This window comes from Chelonia mydas, chromosome 2 (assembly GCF_015237465.2).
Source record: "Chelonia mydas isolate rCheMyd1 chromosome 2, rCheMyd1.pri.v2, whole genome shotgun sequence".
NCBI lineage: Eukaryota > Metazoa > Chordata > Testudines > Cheloniidae > Chelonia > Chelonia mydas.
The window spans coordinates 259,793,878-259,810,689 of NC_057850.1; the positions used below are offsets into that span (position 1 = coordinate 259,793,878).

General features: G+C 54.3%; 3 protein-coding genes across 4 annotated transcripts in view; 2 read left to right on the plus strand and 1 right to left on the minus strand.

Annotated features, from left to right (window-relative positions):
- Positions 1-16,812, minus strand: part of LOC102941352 (zinc finger protein 420) — a 289,208-nt gene that overhangs the window by 66,484 nt on the left and 205,912 nt on the right. The gene's annotated exons all lie outside the window — the stretch shown is intronic.
- LOC102941811 overlaps positions 1-16,812 on the plus strand; it is a 32,093-nt gene that overhangs the window by 7,815 nt on the left and 7,466 nt on the right. The window contains exons 7-11 of the mRNA XM_043541894.1: positions 5,018-5,416; positions 6,559-6,685; positions 11,344-11,457; positions 11,892-12,002; positions 13,978-14,884. Coding sequence (XP_043397829.1) covers positions 5,018-5,416; positions 6,559-6,685; positions 11,344-11,457; positions 11,892-12,002; positions 13,978-14,884 — 1,658 coding nt within the window. The remainder of the gene's footprint in view (positions 1-5,017; positions 5,417-6,558; positions 6,686-11,343; positions 11,458-11,891; positions 12,003-13,977; positions 14,885-16,812) is intronic.
- Positions 3,716-16,035, plus strand: LOC102939812 (zinc finger protein 777). 2 transcript variants are annotated; one of them, XM_007068399.4, is made up of 6 exons: positions 3,716-4,183; positions 5,018-5,416; positions 6,559-6,685; positions 11,344-11,457; positions 11,892-12,002; positions 13,978-16,035. In XM_007068399.4, the coding sequence occupies exons 1-6, from the start codon at positions 4,160-4,162 to the stop codon at positions 14,886-14,888; spliced, it is 1,686 nt and encodes a 561-aa protein (XP_007068461.2). In that variant the 5' UTR covers positions 3,716-4,159; the 3' UTR covers positions 14,889-16,035. The 2 variants fall into 2 exon arrangements, with proteins under 2 accessions (XP_007068461.2, XP_043397750.1); XM_043541815.1 differs by having other exon boundaries at positions 3,716-3,867.

The following is a 16,812-nucleotide window of genomic DNA, read 5'->3' on the forward strand; positions in this document are numbered from 1 at the left end:
TCGTTATCAGTACTCCTGTTAGAGGTTTCAGAGGAGCAGCCGTGTTAGTCTGTATCTGCAAAAAGAAAAGGAGGACTTGTGGCACCTTAGAGACTAACCAATTTATTTGAGCATAAGCTTTCGTGAGCTACAGCTCACTTCATCGGATGCATTCAGAGGTGTATGAAATGCTAAGTGAATCTTGTGCATTAACCTGAAGTTTAAGACTTAGTGTGCATGGAACCACCAGTGTGTGCTCCTGAAAAGCTTGTGGTTCTGTATGGCCACTGTGCTGGCCACCCCCTGCCACGTTTGTGCCCATGTTGGCCTGCACGCCCTATTCTCCCTCTGTTCCAGTCTAGGGAGCCCATCCCTAGGAATGGCCGAGGGGTGCTAGGTGGCCGGTCCCAGTCCCCGCATCTGGTTCTGGGGAGGTGTCTGGTGTTGGGCTGCTGTGGCCGAGCCCTGAAAGATTTTCCAGGGCGGAGGGTAGGACGCAGCCTGCCACCCCCGGCCTGGGGCTGAGGGACTAGCAAAGGGTCCCGGCCTCTCGCTGTCAGCACTGAGACGGGGTGAGACCTCAATGGCTGGCACCAGGGAGGGTGACAGCAGGGAACCCCCCCATTGCCCAGCGCCCGCTTGCCAGGGGTCCGGGACGTCAGGGCCCTGCTCTCCCGGGGGCCAGTTTGTAACGGGGTGGGGGAGGTCTAGCCAGACCCTGCAGGGACGGGGAGGGGCGCCCCCTGTCCTACCCCATAGCTGAGGCGGGGGGAGGGGGGGTCCCGCAGGGTCTGTGACCTGCGCCCTCTCCTGGGCGGCTGTTCCACCCGGGGGCGGGGCCGGGCTGCAGCCCCTCCCCCCGGACCTTTCCCCACCGCACGCAGAGACCGGCTCCGGCTGGCGCCCCCTGCAGTTCCTCCGTCGAGCCGCCGGGGGCGCTGCCGCGCGGCGTTCACCTCGCGGCGGGCGGCGATGCCCTGCCGGGGTCGCTGGGCTGCGGGGGGGGTGCGGGGGCGGGAAAGCGAGGGCCGGGCCGCCCCCGGGATCCCGCCCTCCCTGCCGCCTGCTCCCCTCAGTGCTCCCCTGCCCCGATCCCCCGCTGCCCCAGCGACCCCCCCGGCTGCTCCCCTGCCCCAGGGACCCCCGCCCGCTGCCCCGATCCCCCGCTGCCCCAGCGACCCCCCCGGCTGCTCCCCTGCCCCAGGGACCCCCGCCCGCTGCCCCGATCTCCTGCTGCCCCAGGGACCCCCCCCGGCTGCTCCCCTGCCCCAGGGACCCCCGCCCGCTGCCCCGATCCCCCGCTGCCCCAGGGACCTCCCCCACGGCTGCTCCCCTGCCCCAGGACCCCCGCCCGCTGCCCCGATCCCCTGGTGCCCCAGGGACCTCCCCCGGCTGCTCCCCTGCCCCAGGGACCCCCGCCCGCTGCCCCGATCCCCCGCTGCCCCAGGGACCCCCCCTGGCTGCTCCCCTGCCCCAGGGACCCCCGCCTGCTGCCCCGATCCCCCGCTGCCCCAGGGACCCCCCCCGGCTGCTCCCCTGCCCCAGGGACCCCCCCCCCCCACTGCCCCGATCCCCCGCTGCCCCAGGGACCTCCCCCCCGGGTGCTCCCCTGCCCCAGGGACCCCCCCCCCCGCTGCCCCGATCCCCCACTGCCCCAGGGACCCCCCCCGGCTGCTCCCCTGCCCCAGGACCCCCGCCCGCTGCCCCGATCCCCCGGTGCTCCAGGGACCCCCCCAGGCTGCTCCCCTGCCCCAGGGACCCCCGCCCACTGCCCCGATCCCCCGCTGCTCCAGGGACCCCCCCCAGGCTGCTCCCCTGCCTCAGGGACCCCCGCCCGCTGCCCCGATCCCCCGCAGCTCCAGGGACTCCCGCCCGCTGCCCTGATCCCCCGCAGATCCAGGGACCCCACCCCAGGCTGCTTCCCTACCCCAGGGACCCCTGTTCGGTGCCCCGATCCCCCGCTGCTCCAGGGACTCCCCCCAGGCTGCTCCCCTGCCCCAGGGACCCCCGCCCGCTGCCCCGATCCCCCCCTGCTCCAGGGACCCCCCCCACAGGCTGCTCCCCTGCCCCAGGGACCCCTGCCCGCTGCCCTGATCCCCCGCTGCTCCAGGGACCCCCCCCAGGCTGCTCCCCTGCCCCTGATACTCTTTTGCCCGCTGCTCTAGGGAAACCCCAGCTTGCTCCCCCATTGACCCCCGTACCCCTTCCTCCCAGCCAGTTCCACCCACCGCTCCCTGGTGCCCACCATCCCCCCAGGGATACTTTCCCTCTCTCCCTGCCAGCCAGTTTATAGATTCATAGACTTTAAGGTCAGAAGGGACCATTATGATCGTCTAGTCTGACCTCCTGCACAACGCAGGCCACGGAATCTCACCCAGCCACTCCTGTAACAAACCCCTAACCTATGTCTGAGCTGTTGAAGTCCTCAACTCATGGTTTAAAGACTTCAAGGTGCAGAGAATCCTCCAGCAAGTGACCCGTGCCCCATGCTACAGAGGAAGGTGAAAAAGCCCTGGGGCCTCTTCCAATCTGCCCTGGAGGAAGATTCCCTCCTGACCCCAAATCTGGCGATCAGCTAAACCCTGAGCATGTGGGCAAGACTCACCAGCCAGACACCCAGGAAAGAATTCTCTATTGTAAGTCAAATCCCACCCCATCTAACGTCCCATCACAGGCCATTGGGCATATTTACAGCTAATGGTCAAAGATCAATTAATTGCCAAAATTAGGCTATCCCATCATACCATCCCCTCCATAAACTTATCAAGCTTAGTCTTGAAGCCAGATATGTCTTTTTTCCCCCACTGCTCCCCTTGGAAGGCTGTCCCAGAACTTCACTCTGATGGTTAGAAACCTTAATCTAATTTCAAGTCTAAACTTCCCATTGGCCAGTTTATATCCATTTGTTCTTGTGTCCACATTGATACTGAGCTTAAATAATTCCTCTCCCTCCCTGGTATTTATCCCTCTGATATATTTATAGAGAGTAATCATATCTCCCCTCAGCCTTCTTTTGGTTAGGTTAAACAAGCCAAGTTCCTTGAGTCTCCTTCATAAGACAGGTTTTCCATTCCTCGGCTCATCCTAGTAGCCCTTCTCTGTACCTGTTCCAGTTTGAATTCATCCTTCTTAAACATGGCATCCCTCCAAGCTAGCTCCCGCCCCCCCGCAGCTGCCCAAGAAACACCCCCTGGGGTGCCCCTCACTCCTCCCAGGTAGCTGCCCTTTCACCCGAACTGCTCCAGATACCCCAGACTTCAATCATGCAACACCCCCATCTACCGACCTGCCCCTCATTTCCAGCTGCCCCAGACACCCCCAACCCTGAACTCCCAGGTACCCCCTGGCGCCTGCCAGCCCCCAGCCATCAGCTTCCCCAGTTGAACACCTCTCACTATTAAGACCGTCTGGAGCCCCTACCCCACCCCCGCTGCCAAATTCCCACCCACCAGCTGCTTCACACTCTTCCACCCTCAGCAATAGTGTGGCAGGCTGGGCTCTTTCATCACACCCCTGACTTTCTCTCCTCTGAGAAATGTCACACACCAAGCTAGGCAAATGTGGCTGCGATGTGTGTCCAAAAACCAGTCCCCCGCCACTGGCCTGAAAGGAGACTCCCCCTTAGCTGTTTGCAGTACTGAGTCAATGACACACAGCTGAACGGACGGATGCCATCCTTGGGCAGACACCAGCCAGCGTGTTAAATACTGACGCTGCCGTAGCACGACGCTAAGGTTGCAAGGATGCAACTGTTTCGGAGCTGGGCAACGCAAAAGTTAATGCAAATGCAACCGACGGGGGCACCCTGCCGATGCCACAGTGCACCCCCCCGCTGCTAAGCGCCTGCCGGCCGCAGCCAGGCTGTGCACGGGGCCAGCACCCACAGAGGCGACGCCACCCCGGGTTTCTATGTGGGCTTGGCACCCTCCCTCCCCGCAGGAGAGTGGGGGGCTTTGCAAACCCTTAGGTGCCGTTTGCCCCTCCCCCCTGCAGGGGGCGCTGCTGGCGCTCGGACCCCGCGGCCGGCGAGCCGGACTCCCAGCATGCACTGCTCCCCCAGCATGGCCGCCGTGCCCAGCCCCTATTGAGGAGGTGCTGGGACTCTGCCCAGCCCAGAGCCGTCGCTGCGCTCGGCCCCGCTCCCCGGCAGGCTCCGGCTCGACGCTCCCAACCCAGGGCCATGGCTGAGTGGGCGCCCGAGCAGGTAAGGGACCGGCGGGGGCCGGCACCGCCCTGGGGGGCGGCATCCTCCCCCTGGGCCCGGGGAGCCGGGAGCCGGCCCCAGGGGAGCCCTGGGTTTCCCTGCCTAGGCCCAAGGGGCTGCGGGGGGGGTCCCTGGTTCAGGGAGCGGGGAATGGAGCTTTGCCGCTTCTCAAGCTGCAAGAGCCGCCCCCCCCCCCCACCCCGGTGTGTTTCTATGGCAGCAAATGCTGTGACTAGAGCTGCTCCCACCGCCTCTGTAGCCCAGAGAGACTTGCTGTGGCGGAGAAACCTCTAGGCAGAAGGCTCCAAAGGGCTCCATCAGCGGAAAGAGCCATCTGCCTGAAAAGCTCTTACCGGCTGTTGTTACATGCGATGCCAAATGTTCTTACAAGTCACTGATTAGAGAAGGGGAAATTGGGTGGTGGGTTGTTTTTTTTCCCCCAGTTATTTGCCTTGTGCATTTGACAGCCCTTTGTGTATACTCAGTTTCGCTGTTTTCTCTGGGCGGGTGGTCTGTTTCCCCTGTTGCTGGGGATGGGGAGGCTTTCACACTGCACCAGGGAGGGGAGAGAGAGAAAATCAAAAATACAACTGGAAAAACACAAACATTGGTGGGGTTGCAGGGACAGAGAGAGGAGCTGAAATTACTCGTAATGCATGTTTGGTTGGATTTCAAGTTTCACATTCTCATTGTGACCCTGTAGTAGTAAAGATCCAGACTCGGGAAGCTCTCAGCTGGCTGTGGCATGTGGCTCTTTTGTTGTTTCTCTCTTTGACTGACTCTGCTATGTGAGAATGTGACCCCCTCCTTTCCAATATCTGTCATTGCAAACAGGCTCTTGAATGGGACATGGAGTCCCAGGACCTGTCACTTGAACAGCCTCTTGCTGTCCCCGAAACAACTTCTATGGAAGAAACAGATCTTCAGACAGCAGAGATTTCCCTTACCGTCGTGGCTGAAATCCAAGCTGTGGACAGGAAGGTTGAGGTTCAGGCAGCACAACTGATGAATCTGGAGGGAAGAATGAGGATGGCAGAAACGAAACTAGTCGGTTGTGAGAAGACAGCAGTGGAGTTCGGGAATCAGCTGGAGAGTAAGTGGACTGCGCTGGGAACTCTGATCCAGGAGTATGGACAACTGCAGAGGAGGCTGGAGAACATGGAGAACCTGCTGAAGAACAGGAACTTCTGGATCCTGAGACTCCCCCCTGGTGCTAATGGAGAAGTCCCCAAGGTAACAAGGTCCCAGCTAGTGCTGAGGGGATGTAAAGCCAGACCCTCTACCAGACACTGAAGGGGCTTTTCATACGCTCAGAATGTTCTGCACAAGTAGATTTGTTTTAAAGGGAGTCGTACTGTGGGTGTTCCCATCCCCATTCTTGCTGCTTGCCTGCTCTGCAGCTTCCCTTTGTCCCATTGTTTCCAAGGTATATGGATTCTGCTTCTAACGTTGCTTCCTTTGGAAATTTGACCCCTTAGCTCAGGCTAAGGTGAAGGGGGGAGGCTTTCACTAATCGCGTGACAAACAATTTGAGAAAGGGAACAGGCTAACTAACCAACCACTGAGATAAAATCAGCAGTGTTTCTTCTGTGCCCATCTCACTCATATATTTAGTTGTTTGGAGAATTCTAATGTAAATGTAACAGTGTGGCTGGCAATGGCAGAGCTGTGTTTAATGGGAGATTTAAATGCAGGGTGTGACATCCCCAGAGAAGCCAACTCAGCCAATTGGAACAGGGTTTTGCAACTAAACCATCTTTTTTTGGATATTGATTGGTCAAAGTGCCCAAGGCAGCTCAGCCTACATAGTGTCTGGTGTACGCGGGGCATTTGATAACGCATAGGTAAGGCGTGCTGCTGCTCTGAGCGACTTACAATCTGAGTCACCGATCCTGCAGTCAGAGCCGTGTGGGCTGACCGTTTGCTCCTGCAGAGTCTCGTGCAGTTTGGGGGGCTCTGCACGAGTACCAGGGTCTGCTCATGTCCCTCCCTTTACAGGATCAAGGGTCAATTGCAATAGACGCAACTAAAGGATGAAGCATGCAGCAGGCTGTCCAAAGGGTCTGCGATGGAAATCATACAGAAGGCTTTGGCTGTAGGAAAAGGCAAGGACTAGATGAGGTGAAATCCTGGCCCCAGTGAAGTCAATGGGAGTTTTGTCACAGACTTCAGCGGGGAATGGATTTCAGCTGTGTACAGCTGATGGGAGCCAAGCCCAATCTTGGGGAGCAGCAGGTGGGAATGGGGAGGAACAACAAAATCCAGAAGAGAATATGGTGACAGAGGGAGCACTGGGAGGGAGAAGACAGGGCAGAATGGGGTGGTATGTAGACAGGGAGCAGAAGGTGCTGAGTGTATCATCCTTATAATTGCAGGTCCCAGTGACTTTCAACAACAACTCGTTTAATTTCTCTGAGCAGGAGTGGAAGAGCTTGGACGAATGGCAGAAGGAGCTTTACAGGCACATCATGAAGGGCAACTACGAGGCTGTGATCTCGCTGGGTAAAGACTGGCTGGGCTTTTGTTCCTCTCTTCGAAGCTGTGTGGTCTCTGAAGTGCCAGATTTCCCCGGGGTCTGACTTATGCAAGCTCCATTGCACCCTGGTGGATCAGGGGTCTGGATGTCTTGGAAGGGGTCTGATAATGGGATATGGAGACTTTGACGCAATAGCGGGGTGTTCAGTTAATTATCTAGGCTGCACTATCAGTACCTATTGATAGTCAGTGGATGGGTGTGTCCATCACAAAAGAATCCGCACAATTAGTGCACCTTGCTCAGGGCTTGTGTACACTACAAAATTAGGTCCACTTAAGTTAGGTCGATTTACAGCCACCGCAGTAATGAAATCAGCTGTAGCTGTCCACACTGCCCTCCTCCTACTGGTGGTGCGTGTCCTCGCCAGGAACGTTGCACTGACTGAAGTGGTGCATTGTGGGGCACTGACAGCCATGCAGGGCTCATAGCTAGAGCTCCCCCACCCAGGCCTGATGCTGGGCTCAGTTTCATAGCAGGGAGCCTACCAGCAGTGAAATTGATATTCATGTCAGTTTCACAGCTGCTGCTGTGTCACATTTCCTCTCTGGCTCAGGCTGTCAGCCCACAGCAGGACTCACAGCTAGAGACCCCCAGCTCTGGGGCTGACAGCCAGAGCCTGGACAAAATGTGAAATAATAGCGGCCATGAAACTGACAAGAATGTCAATTTCATGCTGGTAGGCTCCCACCTGTGAGATGGAGCCCACTGCTGGGCTCCCAGCTCAGACTGTCAGCCCCAGGGTGGGGTGGGGCTCCCACTTTGAGCCCCGTTGCCAGGACTGACAGCCAGGAACCCTGCTGCCGCCTCCCAGTGAGGGATTGGGTTGGGGGCGAGGAGAGCCCAATCCCAGCCACCTCCCAGTCAGGGATTGGGGCGGTGGGGGGAGGGAGGAGAGCCTGAGCCTGGGTGGCAGCTGGGTACAGGCTGTCTTCCCCTCGCCCCCCCCAATCCCTCCCCGGGAGGTAGCAGGGAGACTCTGGGCTGTCAACCAACAGGCGATGTAAGTAACACAGACACTGTGTCGCCCGAACTACGTTGACCTAAGTGCTACGCCTCTCGCAGAGGTGGAGTTTTTAGGTGGATGTTGTGGGCGAGTTACATTGGTGGGAGCACCATTCTAGTGTAGACACTTACATAGTTAGGTTGACGTAAGGTAGCTTACATCAACCTAACTCTGTAGTGTAGACCAGGCCTCAGCTTGACAGGCAGTCCAGAACTTGGTGTGAACCCTGGATACTGGAGTGGAGACGGACAACAGTTATCACAGAGCTGGGGCACAGGTAGAAGAGGGGTGCTCTGAATGGAGAGAGGGGAATTTACCTGTCGTCTTCGTGCTAAGGTCCAAATCCATTAAAATGGGTACTTCAGTCTGCTTGCCTCTTGGCGTCAGAACTAGCCTGTCAGTCACTGGCAATAATCCTCTGTAGGTCCCTCCAGTTTTCTGCCTCCCCAGCAGCCTGGCATCCCCCAGCCGTCCCTGCTGGACAGCATTGCTGAGGGAACTCCAGACTTCATTTCAAATGTTCAGCCTCACAGCTGGGCTCCGTATTTTGTCTGCTTCCCAGGGCAGCATTGGATTTTGAAGGAGTTGGTTCCCTCAGCTCTGCTTCCCATTTGGAGGCATTTGCAGTGGCTGCTGTCCCTCCAGGCTTCAGGGACGGAGCTAGGCTGGGAACAGCCAGAGGCAAAAGGAAAGGTCTGTCTCCTGCTTCACTCCATTACTGAGCGTCTTGCTGGGTGCTTGGCTGGTGCTGTGTGCGGAGTGCAGTTTGCTCACAGCCCAGTCTGGGTGGGGTCACCTTGGGCCCAGTTTCCGCAGACAGGAGAGGTGGCAGGTAGGATTGGAAAGAGCTGGCCCTTGGGCAAGCAGGCACTCCGTTTATGTGAAGAGGATGGAGCTAGAAGGGCAGTGAACCAGCATGGAGATCATGCCGCCATCATCCCCACAACCTGCACCAGCAGCCATGCCTCTGATTGCGCCACCTCCCACTCCACTTCCTCACGGGTTGTGCATGGAGGGAACTGACACAGCACAGATGCTGCCAACGCCAGAGAGTGCAGGAAAGGGGCTCCCGGCCCAGCTTTCCCCCTGTTGTCATCTCTATAAAGCCCCTCCTCCTCCCCCGCCTGGAGCCTTACTTACGTCCCAGGCTGACATTTCCAAAGTAAACCGAGACCTAACTTGCCCTTGTGGATCCCATGCCACAGAGAGCAGTGGAACTTCTGGGAAGCCCATCCTTGAGCCCCAGGCCAGTACCTTCCTTGAGAGACTCAAGAGACATGTGGGGAAGGGGAGATAAAGAAGCCCAGCCTCTGCGGACAGGGAGATCACCGGTCACTGGCAATATTTTCAGGGCAATCTGAGCCCAGTTGTATGCCTCCCTCTGAAGTGGCCCTATGGGGACCTATTTCCGAAGGGGAAAATGAATAAATAAAATGAGCGCTGTTTTCCACACTCACCTTCCCAGCATGCAGCAGGGCACAGCGATGCAGAAACCATCAGGCTGTGGAAATATACTGTTTCCTCTAGGTGTATGTGCACACATGCTCCCCTACAAAGGGAATTCTCCCTGCTTAGGAGAGGAAGGCCAGCAGCCTAAAGCAGAGGAAAGAATCAGATAGTAAAAAACAAAACAGGATAGACTCTTCCTGGCCGGAGTGAATGGAGTATTGTGGAGTTTCGCAGACTGGGTCTGCAGCTTCCCCAGACAAACTATAGCTGTATATAGCCTAATGCACCTTGGGAAGGTGTAATGGAGGACAGGGATTTCCTGCCTCTCCTGAAAGACTGAGAAAGCATTGGGCTGTCGTCCCCAACTGCTGCTGACATCTTGGGTATTGTTTCCAGCTTGTGTTGCTGGTCCCATGCTTCACCACCTCCCTGCTGCTCCCCAGAAGATGGTTATGGAGTGAGGAGAGGGACAGCAGCCCCGTTGTGGAAGAATCAGGAGGCAGGAACGTGCCTCTTGGCCCATCATTTCTTGGTTTCTACCTTCCCTCAGCCTCCATTTTCTAAGGCCATAAGTTTCCTTATTGTGCACAAGTCAATTTCCCCTGGTATCGCTACGAGGACAAGTGTGGTTATTTCCCCTGGTGGTAGACGATGCAGTGTTTCTCACCGGGGGAGATTTTTACCTGGAAGAATGGACTTCTCACTCTCCAGGCCTTTCCCAGGCAGCCAAGACCAGGCAGGGGTCATTTCAGCCCCTGCTTGGGCATGAAAGCTCTCAGGTGACATCAGCCAACCAAAATAAACAAATATGAACTGCCATCTGACGCTCAAAGTGCCCCCCATGCTTTCACAAGCAGTGCTGACGTGGGTGAACAGTATTGCAAGTATGGTCCTTTTCAGTCTACACATTGCATGGCCTAAGGACTCCCCCCTGGGTGGGGAATAGTGACAGTCACATCTTTCACGTAGGTTTCCTGGGATGCATAAGCTGGGGAATCTTGAGTTATTTCCTTCTTGGTTTGGCACTGGTGCAACGCTGCTGGAGTCCTGGGTCCAGTTCTGGTGCCCGCTGTTCAAGAGGGATGTTGATAAATTGGAGAGGGGTCAGAGAAGAGCCACGAGAACAATTAAAGGATTAGAAAACCTGCCTGAGAGTGGTAGACTCAAGGAACTCATATCTATTTAGCTTAAGAAAGAAAAGGATAAGGGGTGACTTGGTTACAGTCTAAATATCTACATGGGGAAAAAATTATCTACATGGGGGACAATATTTAATAATGGACAAATTATTAAATATTGTTGTTAATTAACCACTGGAACAATTTACCAAGGGTCATAGTGGATTCTCCATCACTGGCAATTTTTAAATTGGGTTTGGATATTTTCTAAAAGCTCTGCTCTCGGGATTATTTAGGGGAAGCTCTCTGGCCTGTGTTATCCAGGGGGGTCAGACTGGATGATCAATGTGGTCCTTTCTGGCCTTGAAAGGAAACTCATAGATTGAGCGATTCTTTGAGTAATGAGGTCCACAGATCCTCCCCCACCCCCCGGAGACAAATGCATCCTCCAGAATAGAGCTGGAAATTGACCTCCAGGGATTCGGGTTTGTTGTTAGGTGGAATTTACCATGTTCTGCAGTAGGAGAAATCATTGTGCCTTTTCCCCAAAGTATAATTAACACAGTCTGTAATTTAGGAAAATAGAATGAAATTATCCTGGCTGTGGAAGTTACCTCAACTGGAGGGAATTTCATAGTGCAGGGCGTTCCCCTGCCGTCAGTGTCTGACCAGGCTGGTTCTGCCCCCAAGCTGCAAGCAGGCTCTAGTACTTGTTGTAATGAATCTGGTAACCTTGTTACTCCAAGAAAGGAAATGTTCAGATAAGCACAGATAAAATCTTCCTACTCTCCTCCCCATGCTGCAGGGCATGTTCCTTGGGAGCGCTCCTGGGAACACTCCTGGTGCCTGAGCCAGGCAGAGCGAGCCGTGTGCAGTTGAGTGTGATTGCTCAGACTGTGGGTGTGAGAGCATCTTCTTTAGCCTCTGTTCCCGTCACCCGTAGCAGTGAAATGGGGGTAGCCGGCAGTGATTTTAAGGGTCTGTGTGTATTCTGACCTGCACTGCGTGAGTATGAATAAAAGTTTCTGCCCCCAATATCCATTTCCACATACAGATGCTGCCATTTCCAAACCCGACCTTTTGTCCCGGATTGAACGAGGGGAGGAACCCAGTGTGGGAGATCAGAGTGACTCTGAGGAAAGACAAATCCCTGCAGATCCCGGCCTGGGTGAGTAATAGATTAAAACTCCTCATAAACCGTATGAGAGAGATGCTGAAACCTGGGGCAGTCTGCCTGAGTCTTTCATGCATATCTCTGCTGCTGAGTTTTGTCAATGTTTTTCTTATCATAGAATATCAGGGTTGGAAGGGACCTCAGGAGGTCATCTAGTCCAACCTCCTGCTCAAAGGGGGACCAGTCCCCAACTAAATTATCCAATTTCCCCAATCCCATCTCATCCCTAAATGGCCCCCTCAAGGATTGAACTCACAACCCTGGGTTTAGCAGGCCAATGCTCAAACCACTGAGCTATCCCTCCCCCCGTCAAGCCTTTTCTAGCTACCTCTGGTTCTAATCTGATGTTGACCTCTCTCCTGAAATCATCTCTATAGCATCTAATGGATGTTAGTAAAACAACATGTAATTCTCTCTCCTGTGAACAGGATCTCCCGTTTCTGCTCCCAGTGAGAGCTTGTGGACTAAATATGAGGAGCCGCCTGTCACGAATCAGGGAGTCTCTGAAGAGGGAGGGATCCCTACGGACCTTGGCACATGTGAGTCTTAGACACAGAGCATCACAGAGCTCTACGTAGTCAGAGGTGGAACAGAGATGGCGCTCTGTAGATCTAGGCTCTGAGTCTGCACCCGGACAAAGAAGGAAAGTGGGGAAGCTGAGAGTGGTTGATTGCAGTTAGGGAGGGGGCAATAACAGAGAGGCCATGGGCTCTGAGCTTTGGACGGATCATATAGCCTCCGTGGAAAAGAGATGGGCAAGAGAGAGGGAAAGGGGAGGAGTTTCACGTGGATGGAGTCGGCACGCGGAGTGATAGGCAGACACAAGGTCAGAGTGTTAGGGAAGAAAGAGTCTGCTGAGGGATCCGAGGAAATGTAGGAAACCAGTGAATGAGGGGGCGGGGTGATATTAGAACTGCAAGAGTTGCTTGGTTTAAAGGCTGCCTGATCCCTGAAGTTCCCTGAAGTTTGGGGAGTAGAGATTTAGAAGAGTAGAGTAGCACTGCAGGGTAAAAGATAAGCAGTGAGGCTCCTAGCCTTGAGAGGAAAGCTATGGAGAGCCGTAATGGAACTGGGGAGAGGGGACTTCAGCCTATGGTAGTGTGTAGTGGGTGTAGCCAGGACTACAAGCAGGAACAGTGTATGTCTTCTCTGGTGTGTGAGGGTGGAGAATCCAGCCTAGAGAGACAAGGACACATAAAATAGTATTTAAAAGTATCTAGAGTCCAGCTGAGCACTACCTTGTGTCATACTTGGGTTCTGCTGATGGGATCCCAGGGAAGTGAAGGAGGGTGGAATTCACACTTTTGCAGAGGTTTCCTGCAAAGCCTGTTTAAAGGGACGTTGGACCTGTAATGGGACGCACACAAACCATGTTAGAAGTACATTAAGGTTGCAAGTGAAGCACTCATGGGTTAGGAAGCGCTAGGGTTACGGTTGCTTGTGCACTGCTCAGTCGTGCTATGGGGATGGCGCTTGCACAGTCCAGCACACACAAGCTAGGAGGGTCTGGAGCATGCGGAGCACGGACAGATTCCTTGACTAACTGACCAGTGAAGCTGTGAGAAATCTAGTGAGCATGTGCAAATGTAGAATTTTCAGAGGGTTCTAACTTGGCCAGATTTGGGTGATTTTCACAGGAACATCAAAAAGCACATCCCTGGCTCAAAGGACCCACCTCTTGCTGCCAAATTTCCAGTCCCTGCCCCAAAGCACAGGAGTGCGAGAGCTTCTCAAAAAGAGAGGTTGCTAGGATTTTAACACTGAAAACCAAAATATTTTCCCCAGCCTTGTTCTCATAAATGGCTGCACTGTTTTGACTGAAAATTTACCCACACACAAAATTCAGCCTGAGGCAGATACGCAGCATGGAACATTTCAGCTAGAACTATTAAGATTTGGCAAAGTTCTAAACAACTGAAAAGAGGGTGTTCTACTGGAAAGGGTTGGGCAACTTTAATAATAGGTGATGCTGGCAGCCCAGCCCCACCTGTGGCTACTTTTAAAATCAAAGCTTAAATTCTGCAGAAATCAGGGATGTGTTCAGCTCTCACCTAAAATGGCTGAGTCTGCAATAGTCCTGTCTCTATGTTTCTTTCCAGTGTCTTTGATAACTGCCAAACATTGAAGCGGAGCAGGACCCCATTGTGCTAGGTGCTGTTCTAACATAGAACAAAGATGGGGCCTTGCCCCAAGAATATTTTGTATCTTTTCCAGTGTAAACGCCATGTTCTCCGAGATTTATTGTGCTTCATCTCCTGAGAAACCCGCCATCTCCATCTAGCTGGGCCTCGTCGCCATAGATTCAGGCTTCGGTTGTGAATCAGAAATGTTTTGATCTATTTGCATGCCAGTAAGGTCTGTAGGCCCCAGCTGGGGGTCATGGCCCCATTGTGCTAGGCACGTGCACACACCTAACAGGACAGTCTGTGCCCCAGCGAGTTTACAGTGCACATAATGAGGCTTTTGTTAGGCCACTGGATGAAGTGAATGTCTCTGTTCTCTCTGTTCTGGCAGATGAGCAGCAGTGTGGTGAGGAAGGTCCTGCAAACCTAGATCTTCCTAGCCTGTTACCAGGAGACTGGGAAGAGCTTTTCTGCAGTCCTGAGGAGGAATTGACGAAGGAGAGCCAGTCCAGCTCAGCGATGCTGCAGAGGAGCCCTCCTGGGACTGGGCTGAGGCGATCTGCTCGCCGTGGAAGAGATTTAATGAAAAATGTCTCTGAGGAAGCACATGCAGCAGAGGGGCCGTACATATGCTGCGAGTGTGGGGAAAGCTTCCTAGACAAACAGCTTTTTGCCACACATCAGAGAATCCATGCATCAGGGGGAGCCTGCACTTCTCTGGAGCATGGAGAAAACATTAGACAGAAACCCAAAATCACAACTCCTCCAAAAACCCAGGCACCCATCCGTTCAAAACCCCCTAAGCGCCCTGAGCCAGAGAAAAGCTCCAGTCTCAAATACGGCTTCGTAAAACACCAGGCAAACCACATGGTGGAGAGGCCCTATACGTGCACTCAGTGCAGGGAGAGCTTTAGTCTGGAGGTGAGTCTTATCTTACACCAGAAGCTTCACACGGGGAAGGGCGATGGGCCCCTGACGTGTACGTATTGTGGCAAGGACTTCCGGGACCTCTCCAAAGCGATCCGACATCAGCGGATCCACACGGGAGAGCGACCATATCAGTGCACGGAGTGTGGGAAAAGCTTCATCCGCAGGGATCATCTCCTGAAGCACTGGCGGGTCCACACGGGGGAGACGCCGTACCAGTGCCCCGTCTGTGGGAAGAACTTCCGCTACAAGGAGTCGCTGAACTGCCACCAGAAAATTCACACGCGGAACCCCCAGCCCCTGGAGGGCTCACAGCAGCTGGAGACAGGAACCCAGACCACCCTCCTCGGTGTGAAAAAAGAAAATAAACAGTAGCTCCACCCTGGGTGGGGACTGAGGGGCTGTTGCATTTAAAATGAAAGAAAGCATGGGAGGTGCATCACAACGGCGAATGAACGGAAGCCACGGCCCGTCCTTGTGGCCATGCTACAAAGCTTTGCTTCACTGACGTTTAAATGGAGTTCCTCTTCCTAACTACTGGGGTGAAATCCACCCCATGCAGGGGGCCAGCATGAGGCCTGTGCACCACTTAAACCCTGTGTGGGTTGCATGGGACTTAATAGGCCTTGTGGACTTCACCCCTGGAGAATAAATGAGCTATTCCCCGGGTTGCCAGCAGGAGGCAGCATTTCGTAGGTGTTTCCCCACCTACCCTGTTTCTGGTGCATATTTATAGGAGTGATACCAATTTTCATGGTCATTGTTTTCCATCGGCTTTCATTGCAATGCTGGAAGCATGGAGGGGGCACCATTCCCAGCCAGCAGGCCAGTCAATCTAGTGGAAGAGAAGAACTTGGCTGGGGAGGTGATGCAGGGGTGGGGAAAGGGACAGAAAAACCCCAAGCTGGAAGAAGTGGACGCAGAAACGGTCCTGGAATGGGAAGATAGAGGGGATTGGAGCAGAGGGGACCGGGAGGGAGGCAGATGGACATGGATGAAGGCTGTTGGGTGGGAGAGTAACTCCAGGGGAGGATGTGACTGTGGAGATACTCTTCTCATTCCACCCCTGAGAGGGTGAAATTATGCACCAAGCGGGCTCTAGACTCTCTTTTGGACTTGGCCCAATGGAAAGTTGCCTATGATTCATTCATATGAACTGCCACTGAAGGTGATTTTACTGGTCACAAGGGTAAGTGACACAGGTGAGAGCAACTTATGCTAAATCCTGGGAGGGGTGGTTTTAGTTAATGCTATATCAGAACTAGGATATTATTCTAAGATACAATAAAACATGTGGCACTATATTTCACAGTTGATCTAAGCTATTTAAATGTATGAAATAACTGACCCAAGGTTTTCAGACTTTTGTAAATATTGGTTGAATTACATAAGAAATAAGTGGTGTTAAGGAGTGACTGTAACTAGATGTCTCTTTCTCTGTGGAATGTCAGCTGCTGGTCCTGGTTGTGTTTTTGTAATACCTTGTTTGCAAAATCTGTCAATACAGTGTTTCCATTCTGAAGCCCTTGTCCGGCGAATCAGTGGCTGGAGCTCTCTCCTACCTCCCCGCCAGTCTCATCCTCTCCCTGCTGTATAGTTTGTTCTCCCTTTTCCCCCGCTCCCCTGGCTGAAGCACGCTTGGCTGTACCTGTTAAGAGTTGCAAGTTTTCCTAGCACTTTCCTAGCAACCTAATTAGTTTGTCAATTGCATGGTCTGAACTAGCTCCCCCTTGTAGTCAATGAAAACAATATTGTCAATGGCCAAGCATTGAAAAATCATGTCATGCCCCCCACCCACCGCCAAATCATGAGGTTGGTTTCAGCCTCACGAGGTGTTAAAAGTAATAAATGATGGAGATGTGTGTGTGTGTTTTCTCAAAGCTCTTCCTGACAATTAGAACCTTTCCTTTACTGGTAAGTGAAAGTGGTGACTGTCAGGTCAGCCCAGGCCTCAGAAAGTGGGTGTTAAGGAAAACACCAGCGATTGTGAGATGACGGCCACAAGAAGCGTCCACTGCTGCTAGTCAGTGTCCCCTGAAGGTGAAGCTGACACAATCCCATGTCATCTAGAGTCGCAGGCCAGTAAGAAAGGGAACCCCCCTGTGATTGCCATGGCAATGGTGCTGGGGCGGCTCTGGGATCTCCCCCCTGCATGCAGCACTGCACCCATCTGGCTCTGTGTGGCGTTAAGGGGAGGCTCCGCCAGTGCTGTGTAGGGGGTGCTCCCCGCAGGGTGAGGGGTCGACCGCCGCTCCTGGCCCGGGGGGAGGCTGGTAGCTCTGAAGGGCTGGGAGACGTT

Excerpts from the sequence above, each read along its gene's own strand:
- LOC102939812 (XM_007068399.4), top strand. The coding sequence starts at position 4,160 with ATGGCTGAGTGGGCGCCCGAGCAG. Across the intron at positions 5,417-6,558 it reads CTAATGGAGAAGTCCCCAAG|GTCCCAGTGACTTTCAACAA; the intron begins GTAACAAGGTCC and ends TTATAATTGCAG. Across the intron at positions 6,686-11,343 it reads CGAGGCTGTGATCTCGCTGG|ATGCTGCCATTTCCAAACCC; the intron begins GTAAAGACTGGC and ends TTCCACATACAG.